This window comes from Salmo salar, chromosome 13 (assembly GCF_965601325.2).
Source record: "Salmo salar chromosome 13, fSalSal1, whole genome shotgun sequence".
Lineage (NCBI taxonomy): Eukaryota > Metazoa > Chordata > Actinopteri > Salmoniformes > Salmonidae > Salmo > Salmo salar.
This window is the reverse complement of record NC_138303.1, coordinates 1,973,244-1,983,671: the sequence shown is the minus strand read 5'-3', so window position 1 is coordinate 1,983,671 and position 10,428 is coordinate 1,973,244. Positions and strand designations below refer to the sequence as shown.

At 47.1% G+C, this 10,428-nt stretch overlaps 1 protein-coding gene across 2 annotated transcripts in view; it reads right to left on the bottom strand.

Moving 5' to 3' along the window:
- Nucleotides 1–4,922: 4,922 nt before the first annotated feature.
- The window catches only part of LOC106566332 (constitutive coactivator of PPAR-gamma-like protein 2), a 174,111-nt gene continuing 168,605 nt past the window's right edge, over nucleotides 4,923–10,428 (bottom strand). For both annotated transcript variants that reach the window (XM_045692805.2, XM_045692806.2), the window contains exon 16: nucleotides 4,923–6,469. In XM_045692805.2, coding sequence (XP_045548761.2) covers nucleotides 6,227–6,469 — 243 coding nt within the window. In that variant the 3' untranslated portion in view covers nucleotides 4,923–6,226. The remainder of the gene's footprint in view (nucleotides 6,470–10,428) is intronic.

The following is a 10,428-nucleotide window of genomic DNA, read 5'->3' as shown; positions in this document are numbered from 1 at the left end:
CCGAGCGGAAATGGAGGAAAACTCGCCTCCCTGCGGACCTGGCATCCTTTCACTCACTCCTCTCTACATTCTCCTCTTCTGTCTCTGCTGCTAAAGCCACTTTCTACCACTCTAAATTCCAAGCATCTGCCTCTAACCCTAGGAAGCTCTTTGCTACCTTCTCCTCCCTCCTGAATCCTCCTCCCCCTCCCCCCCCCCTCCTCCCTCTCTGCGGATGACTTCGTCAACCATTTTGAAAAGAAGGTTGACGATATCCGATCCTCGTTTGCTAAGTCAAACGACACCGCTGGTCCTGCTCACACTGCCCTACCCTGTGCTATGTCTCTTTCTCCCCTCTCTCTCCAGATGAAATCTCGCGTCTTGTGACGGCCGGCCGCCCAACAACCTGCCCACTTGACCCTATCCCCTCCTCTCTTCTCCAGACCATTTCCGGAGACCTTCTCCCCTTCCTCACCTCGCTCATCAACTCATCCTTGACCGCTGGCTACGTCCCTTCCGTCTTCAAGAGAGCGAGAGTTGCACCCCTTCTGAAAAAACCTACACTCGATCCCTCCGATGTCAACAACTACAGACCAGTATCCCTTCTTTCTTTTCTCTCCAAAACTCTTGAACGTGCCGTCCTTGGCCAGCTCTCCTGCTATCTCTCTCAGAATGACCTTCTTGATCCTAATCAGTCAGGTTTCAAGACTGGGCATTCAACTGAGACTGCTCTTCTCTGTGTCACGGAGGCTCTCCGCACTGCTAAAGCTAACTCTCTCTCCTCTGCTCTCATCCTTCTAGACCTATCTGCTGCCTTTGATACTGTGAACCATCAGATCCTCCTCTCCACCCTCTCCGAGTTGGGCATCTCCGGCGCGGCCCACGCTTGGATTGCATCCTACCTGACAGGTCGCTCCTACCAGGTGGCGTGGCGAGAATCTGTCTCCGCACCATGCGCTCTCACCACTGGTGTCCCCCAGGGCTCTGTTCTAGGCCCTCTCCTATTCTCGCTATACACCAAGTCACTTGGCTCTGTCATATCCTCACATGGTCTCTCCTATCATTGCTATGCAGACGACACACAATTAATCTTCTCCTTTCCCCCTTCTGATAACCAGGCGGCGAATCGCATCTCTGCATGTCTGTCAGACATATCAGTGTGGATGACGGATCACCAGCTCAAGCTGAACCTCGGCAAGACGGAGCTGCTCTTCCTCCCGGGGAAGGACTGCCCCTTCCATGATCTCGCCATCACGGTTGACAACTCCCTTGTGTCCTCCTCCCAGAGTGCTAAGAACCTTGGCGTGATCCTGGACAACACCCTGTCGTTCTCCACTAACATCAAGGCGGTGACCCGATCCTGTAGGTTCATGCTCTACAACATTTGCAGAGTACGACCCTGCCTCACACAGGAAGCGGCGCAGGTCCTAATCCAGGCACTTGTCATCTCCCGTCTGGATTACTGCAACTCGCTGTTGGCTGGGCTCCCTGCCTGTGCCATTAAACCCCTACAACTCATCCAGAACGCCGCAGCCCGTCTGGTGTTCAACCTTCCCAAGTTCTCTCACGTCACCCCGCTCCTCCGCTCTCTCCACTGGCTTCCAGTTGAAGCTCGCATCCGCTACAAGACCATGGTGATTGCCTACGGAGCTGTGAAGGGAACGGCACCTCCATACCTTCAGGCTCTGATCAGGCCCTACACCCAAACAAGGGCACTGCGTTCATCCACCACTGGCCTGCTGGCCCCCCTACCTCTGAGGAAGCACAGTTCCCGCTCAGCCCAGTCAAAACTGTTCGCTGCTCTGGCACCCCAATGGTGGAACAAGCTCCCTCACGACGCCAGGACAGCGGAGTCAATCACCACCTTCCGGAGACACCTGAAACCCCACCTCTTTAAGGAATACCTAGGATAGGATAAAGTAATCCTTCTAACCCCCCCCCCCCCTTAAAAGATTTAGATGCACTATTGTAAAGTGGTTGTTCCACTGGATATCATAAGGTGAATGCACCATTTTGTAAGTCGCTCTGGATAAGAGTGTCTGCTAAATGACTTAAATGTAAATGTAATTCTGTAGGAAATACTGTGGGAGCAAAACTCATGACTGATTCCATTTCCATTATTAGCAGCATTTAGGTTGTCCACTTTGAAGAGCTGAGACAGAATGGCTATATAAGGAATGGAACATATAGGACCAGGGCCCTGCTACCATTATAACCTATACAGCTGTCAGATGTGGGCGTTAACAAGAGAGAACTGAGATGGAGAGATAATGGTGAAGAACAAGGGAAGCTATTTTTATTTAGAGGGAGGGGACTCTATACGTTATGCAAAGACAGAATACTATAAAGATGGGACTCCGTAATATGAGAATTTAGTCTTTTTCATGGAAGGGCTGGTCTCTGTTGCGTGTGGAATAGGGTCCTTCCATGGAAGGGCTGGTCTCTGTTGCGTGTGGAATAGGGTCCTTCCATGGAAGGGCTGGTCTCTGTTGCGTGTGGAATAGGGTCCTTCCATGGAAGGGCTCGGCTCTGTTGCGTGTGGAATAGGGTCCTTCCATGGAAGGACTCGGCTCTGTTGCGTGTGGAATAGGGTTCTTCCATGGAAGGGCTGGTCTCTGTTGCGTGTGGAATAGGGTCCTTCCATGGAAGGGCTGGTCTCTGTTGCGTGTGGAATAGGGTCCTTCCATGGAAGGGCTGGTCTCTGTTGCGTGTGGAATAGGGTCCTTCCATGGAAGGGCTGGTCTCTGTTGCGTGTGGAATAGGGTCCTTCCATGGAAGGGCTGGTCTCTGTTGCGTGTGGAATAGGGACCTTCCATGGAAGGGCTCGGCTCTGTTGCGTGTGGAATAGGGTCCTTCCATGGAAGGGCTGGTCTCTGTTGCGTGTGGAATAGGGTGCTTCCATGGAAGGGCTGGTCTCTGTTGCGTGTGGAATAGGGTCCTTCCATGGAAGGGCTGGTCTCTGTTGCGTGTGGAATAGGGTCCTTCCATGGAAGGGCTGGTCTCTGTTGCGTGTGGAATAGGGACCTTCCATGGAAGGGCTCGGCTCTGTTGCGTGTGGAATAGGGTCCTTCCATGGAAGGGCTGGTCTCTGTTGCGTGTGGAATAGGGACCTTCCATGGAAGGGCTCGGCTCTGTTGCGTGTGGAATAGGGTCCTTCCATGGAAGGGCTCGGCTTTGCTACTCTGTATTAAAGTCTATATTGAATTCAAAGGTTCTTGTAAGAGTGTTATATTTTTGAAGCAATATTCCACGACAATACCAACAGTATGTAGGGAACAGGATGCTCTTTGGGCCCTGACCAACAGTATGTAGGGAACAGGATGCTCTTTGGGCCCTGACCAACAGTATGTAGGGAACAGGATGCTCTTTGGGCCCTGCCCAACAGTATGAAGGGAACAGGATTCTCTTTGGGCCCTCACCAACAGTATGTAGGGAACAGGATGCTCTTTGGGCCCTGACCAACAGTATGTAGGGAACAGGTACTCTCTGTAGTCTACTACTGACATTAAAACAAGTCAATACTCTGATTGGTCTCTGCTATCTCTCTGTAGACTACTACCAACATTAAAACTGATTCCTCTCTGCTATCTCTCTGTAGTCTACTACCAACATTAAAACTGATTCCTCTCTGCTCTCTCTCTGTAGTCTACTACCAACATTAAAACAGATTCCTCTCTGCTATCTCTCTGTAGTCTACTACCAACATTACAACTGATTCCTCTCTGCTATCTCTCTGTAGTCTACTGCCAACATTAAAGCTGATTCCTCTCTGCTATCTCTCTGTAGTCTACTACCAACATTAAAACTGATTCCTCTCTGCTATCTCTCTGTAGTCTACTACCAACATTAAAACTGATTCCTCTCTGCTATCTCTCTGTAGTCTACTACCAACATTAAAACTGATTCCTCTCTGCTATCTCTCTGCAGTCTACTACCAACATTAAAACTGATTCCTCTCTGCTATCTCTCTGCAGTCTACTACTGACATTAAAACAAGTCAACACTCTGATTGGTCTCAGAGCAGACCTGCTAAAGGGTACTTTATCCTCTACTATAATGATAACATAAAGAGTTTAAACATTAAAACTATTTAGGATCTTTAGATTGTGGGCAGAACATTCAAGTGTTCTCACCTCAAACCCCTGCTGATTGGCTAAGTGGTTTGGGGGAAGTGCTTCCTGTTACATAAAGAGCTTAGAATGCTGGGCTATCGCCGTGGAAACTGCTAACCAATCACCAGGCCGGGTTGGGGAGGCGGTGCTACCAGGCCTGTCCTGATTGGCCAGCCAGCTGACAGGGCTGGTGTGGGTGTATGCTTTGGGACTTCATCAGGTCTGGTCTCTAAAGGCAACCTAACCCCCCATAATGCAGTGCTTCTGATGAACAGAAGTAGTAGTGCAGGGAATGCCCTTTGAGATGCAGCCTTGGGTTCATTTCGACACGGTGCCAGTCAGAAGAGGAGCTTGGCAGCGTCAGGCGCTCCCGTCCCCTGACGTGGCACCATACTTGGCCCATAGAGAATGATAGAGGCCTCTAGTGGCCAACAGGCTGTATTAGTATGGGCAGCGCCATTTAAGGCTTCCACCATTTTAATGTAGTCAACTGGGTGGGCCTCCCAACTTCATTGGCTGATCCCTCCTGGTGACCCTGTTGAAGTCATATCAAACTGGGAGGGATTAGCTAACTGTGAAGAAAATGGACTACTTTAAAATGGAGCTAGCCTCAATAGCGCTGCCCATACTGTCATAGATGCAATAACGGCACAGATACAAAGACGTCCTCTATCTCTGATCGTCTGAATGTTTTGACCTGCTAGAGGATTCCTTTTAAAACCGCTTCCTCTGAAGACCACTCCGTTCTAGAGCTGCACCATATTGGCACATTATTATTTCTTTAAACAAATATTACAATTTGACTTTTGATCGATCAAAACACAGTTGGAATCAGAGAAATATAATGATTTATATTAAGAAGCAAAGTGGGAAGCAGCATCATTCTTGTTTGGAACAATGTGTTGACGGCATTTGACCTAACAGAACAGCATGCAAACTTCTAGTGAATCTAACAGAAGAGGAACTGTGCTGCTTGACTGACAGGGTTTGGAGCTTCGTTGTGGGAAGCAGCCGCAAGAGGAGAGGGACGACAGAGTCAACTATAAAAACGGACCGTTCACGTGGCTGAGTGGGGTTGCAAAATATTGCGATATGGATATTGCACATGTCAACATTGCGATTTGGATGAATTGTGCAGCCCTACTCTGATCCCATTCAAACAGGTCTCGTTTACATAACGGCCATGTTAAAATAGACCTTGAGGTCAATGATCAAAGTGATTTCCTAGGTCGCAAGGGAACTCTCTCAGACAAACAGTCTGGAGGTCTGGTCATCAATAATCAATATTAAATCAATGAATCCAACATTAGCAAGTGCTTCCCGTTGGGATATACAATCAGAGCATAGGGGATATAATCTAATATAGGGGATGAGCTTCCATACGTTGGAGCGTCAGGTTAAGGTGCGTACATACATCTGTGGTCAGGGGGTCTCAACACGGCTGGGCTAGGCTAACTTAGCACGCTAACATATTAGGGCAAGTGCTAATGTTATTCAAGGTGTTGGCTACGTTAGCATGCTAATGTATTAGCGGTGCAAATGCTACTGAAGGGTCAGAGCAATGCAAACACGCGCTCTGGGTGGTTAGCAGCGCGGCTAACACTAATAAATCATTATTGGGGGTAAACCACGCTTATTTAGCACACAAACACTGCACTCATTCGTTCGTCAGCTTCTTCTTTCGCTATTCCTCCTCTGACACCTCTAGAACTCTGAGCTCACCATGAGGTCCCTATGGCAACAACCGACACACCCGGCAACCAAACCATTACACACTAAGCATGGCAACCAAACCCAGGCACCTAGCAAACAGTGTGTGGTAGTGTCGACGTTAGTGTATCTAAACACACTACTACTACTGAACACCGTAGTTCAAGTCTAACTGTAAGGATCCCGGTAGGAATATTAACAGTGGGGAGGGACCATCAGAACATCAGGGGTTACTATAGCGACGGGCCATGGGGCCGGGGCTTTAGGGAGGCAGGGGCTTACATACATACGGACTTCATGGAGAAAAACCTCTGATCGTTAAGATAAAATAAAACCACGTGACAAAAATCAAGGGGCAGGGCAGACGGCAGTGAAACACAGACAGCTTTTTTCAGAACACCCTGGTGCATTCTGGGATAGCCTCATCACGCCTCCTTCGTTAGCGTTCCGTCTGACGGACAGTCGTCAAGGCAACAGGGGGCCTCCTCTGTTTGGTTGTCTCTGCTTGCTAAGGCACACGGGATTGGATGGGCCAGTGGGGGCAGATCCAGAGGCTGGCCAATAGCGGAGGCTGCAGGGCTGCCATTCAGCTGCTGGGTCACGGCCCCTGAGTTAGGCTCCTCCTCCTCCTCAGGTTTGGTGGGGCTGGTGGAGGAGGGGGAATGTGTCTGGGGGAGGAGAGGAGAGAAGAGAGGAGAGAGAAGGGAGGAGAGAGAAGAGAGAGTTCATGCTTACTTAGAGTTAGTTAGTTAGCTACAGCTACCTCTCTTTAGTAAAGAGCCGTCTTTACATATAAACATTGGTTATACCAGAACTGTGATTTGTTGGTAATGTCATTATTTTTTATTTAAATTGTTAGTAAAGCCAAAATCAATCTCATTAAATCATTGTTGAAAACAGTATTAGGCCTAGATATTTTTTTGATCTAGTCTACAAATGATTTTCTAACTGGTAGGTCTATGTTTGTCTTGTCAAAAATAATCAGATTATATAGATCAGTTATATTAGCCGACCTTGAAAAATATATATCAAGTGTAGACTACTGTTGTTTTATCTTATTATCTGCGACATTATTCCATTAGGTTACATTCAGTTTCCACTAGTTACCACAGCCACAAAGTGATGGCTATATCAAATAAAACTTTATTTGTCACATGCGCCGAATACAACAGGTGTAGACCTTACCGTAAAATGCTTACTTACAAGCCCTTAAGTCTAATTTTTGAACTGCATTGTTGGTTAAGAAAATATTTACCAAATAGACTAAAGTAAAAAATAATAAAATGTAACAAAATAACAATAATGAGGCCGGTTAGTAGAGGTAATTTGTACATGTAGGTAGGGGTGAAGTGACTATGCATAGATAATAAACAGCGAGTAGCAGCAGTGTACAAAACAAATGGAGGGGGGGGGGGAGTCAATGTAAATAGTCCGGTGGCCATTTGATTAATTGTTCAGCAGTCTTATGGCTTGGGGGTAGAAGCTGTTAACTTCATTGGGATAGAGGCAGTATTTTCACGTACGGATGAAAAGCGGGCCCAAAGTAAACTGCCTGCTACTCAAGCCCAGAAGCTAGGATATGCATATTATTATTATTACTGTTTGAACAATGTCTGTGAGTATAACAGAACTGATTTGGCAGGCGAAACCCCGAGCACAATCCATCCAGGGAAAAAAAAATTGGAGGTCAATCTGTTTTCGATTAGTTTTCTGTGGCAAGCGCGTTTTATTAGAAATATGCTTGCAGTTCCTATTGCTTCCACTAGATGTCAACAGTCTTTAGAAATTGGTTGGTGTTTTTCCTTTGAGAAGTGAAGAAGTAGCCCTTTCCTTTCTGGGAGTCGAGTCTAGTGGACTGTTGTGTTTGGGGCGCGTGAACTGGCGCCCGCTCCACTTTCATTTTATCCTCTATTGAACAGTTTATCCCGTCTTAAATTTTATTGATTATTTACGTTATAAATTATTAGGAAAGTTGTATGAAATGTTTGGACCAAGATTACAGGTAACTTATTAGATATTTTGTAGTCATGTTGGGCGAGTTGGAACCGGTGTTTTTCTGAATCAAACGCGCCAAATAAATTGACATTTTGGGGATATAACGACGGAATTAATCGAACAAAAGGACCATTTGTGATGTTTATGGGACATATTGGAGTGCCAACAGAAGAAGATCTTCAAAGGTAAGGCATGAATTATATCGTTATTTCTGAGTTTTGTGTCACGCCTGGCGGGTTGAATTATGATTGTCATGTGTTTGTTTGATGGGGTGCTGTCCTCAGATAATAGCATACTTTGCTTTTGCCGTAAAGCCTTTTTGAAATCTGACACGGTGCCTGGATTAACAAGAAGTTAAAGCTTAATTTTGGTGTATTGCACTTGTGATTGTATTAAAGTAAAATATTTATAGTAATTTAATTAGAATTTGGCGCTCTGCAATTTCACCGGATGTTGTCGAGGTGGGACGCTACCGTCCCACCTATCCCAGAGAAGTTAAGGAGCCTTTTGGTCCTAGACTTGGCACTCAGGTATGGCTTGCCGTGCCGTAGCAGAGAAAACAGTCTATCACTTGGGTGACTGGAGTTTCTAAAACATTTTGGAACCTTCCTCTGACACTGCCTATTATATAGGTCCTGGATGGCAGGAAGCCTGGCCCCAGTGATGTACTGGGCCGTACGCACTACCCTCTGTAGCGCCTTACGGTCAGATGCCGAGCAGTTGCCATACCAGGCGGTGATGCAACCGGTCAGGATGATCTCGATGGTGCAGCTGTATAACGTTTTGAGGATCTGGGGACACATGCCAAATCTTTTCAGTCTCCTGAGGGGGAAAAGGTGTTGTCGTGCCCTCTTCACAACTGTCTTGGTGTGTTTGGACCATAATAGTTCGTTGCTGATGTGGACACCAAGAAACTTGAAAAACTCTTAACCCGCTCCACTACAGCCCCGTCGATGTTAATAGGGGCGTGCTCGGTCCTCCTTTTTCTGTAGTCCACGATCAGCTCCTTTGTCTTGCTCACGTTGAGGGAGAGGTTGTTGTCGTGGCACCACACAGCCAGGTCTCTGACCTCCCTATAGTCTGTCTCATCGTTATTGGTGATCAGGCCTACAACTGTTATGTCATCGGCAAACTTAATGAGGGTGTTGGAGTCGTGCCTGGCCATGCAGTCATGAGTGAACAGGGAGTACAGGAGGGGACTGAGCACGCACCCCTGAGGTGCCCCTGTGTTGAGGATCAGCATGGCGGATGTGTTGTTACCTACCCTTACCACCTGGGGGCGGCCCGTCAGCAAGTCCAGGATCCAGTTGCAGAGGGAGGTGTTTAGACCCAGGGTCCTTAGCTTAGTGATGAGCTTTGAGGGCACTATGGTGTTGAACGCTGAGCTGTAGTTAATGAACAGCATTCTCACATAGGTGTTCCTTTTGTCCAGGTGTGAAAGGGCAGTGTGGAGTGCAATGGAGATTGCATCATCTGTGGATCTGTTGGTGCGGTATGCAAATTAGAGTTGGTCTAGGGTTTCTGGGATGATGGTGTTGATGTGAGCCATGACCAGCCTTTCAAAGCACTTCATGGCTACAGACGTGAGTGCTACGGGTCGGTAGTCATTTAGGCAGGTTACCTTAGTGTTCTTGGGCACAGGGACTATGGTGGTCTGCTTGAAACATGTTGGTATTACAAACTCAGTCAGGGAGAGGTTGAAAATGTCAGTGAAGACACTTGCCAGTTTGTCAGCGCATGCTCGGAGTATACGTCCTGGAAATGCGTCTGGCCCCGCGGCCTTGTGAATGATGACCTTTTTAAAGGTCTTACTCACATTGGGTGCGAAGAGCGTGAACACACAGTCATCCGGAACAGCTGATACCGTCATGCATGTTTCAGTGTTACTTGCCTCGAAGCGAGCATAGAAGTAGTTTAGCTCGTCTGGTAGGCTCGTGTCACTGGGCAGCTCTAGGCTGTGCTTCCCTTTGTAGTCTGTAATAGTTTGCAAGCCCTGCCACATCCGACGAGCGTCGGCACCGGTGAAGTACGAGCCCTGCTCGGATTAGCTCAGATTAGCTAACACAATGTACCATTGGAACACAGGAGTGATGGTTGCTGATAATGGGCCTCTGTACAGTTGAAGTCGGAAGTTTACATACACCTTAGCCAAATACATTTAAACTCAGTTTTTCACAATTCCTGACATTTAATCCCAGTGAAAATTCCCAGTTTTAGGTCAGTTAGGATCACCACTTTATTTTAAGAATGTGAAATATCAGAATAATAGTAGAGAATTATTTATTTCAGCTTTTATTTCTTTCATCACATTCCCAGTGGGTCAGAAGTTTACATACACTCAATTAGTATTTGGTAGCATTGCCTTTAAATTGTTTAACTTGGGTCAAACATTTCAGGTAGCCTTCCACAGGCTTCCCACAATAAGTTGGGTGAATTTTAGCCCATTCCTCCTGCCAGAGCTGGTGTAACTGAGTCAGGTTTGTAGGCCTCCTTGCTCGCACAAGCTTTTTCAGTTCTGCCCACAAATGTTCTATAGGATTGAGGTCAGGGCTTTGTGATGGCCACTCCAATACCTTGACTTTGTTGTCCTTAAGCCATTTTGCCTTTGGAAGTATGCTTGTATGATTTTCCC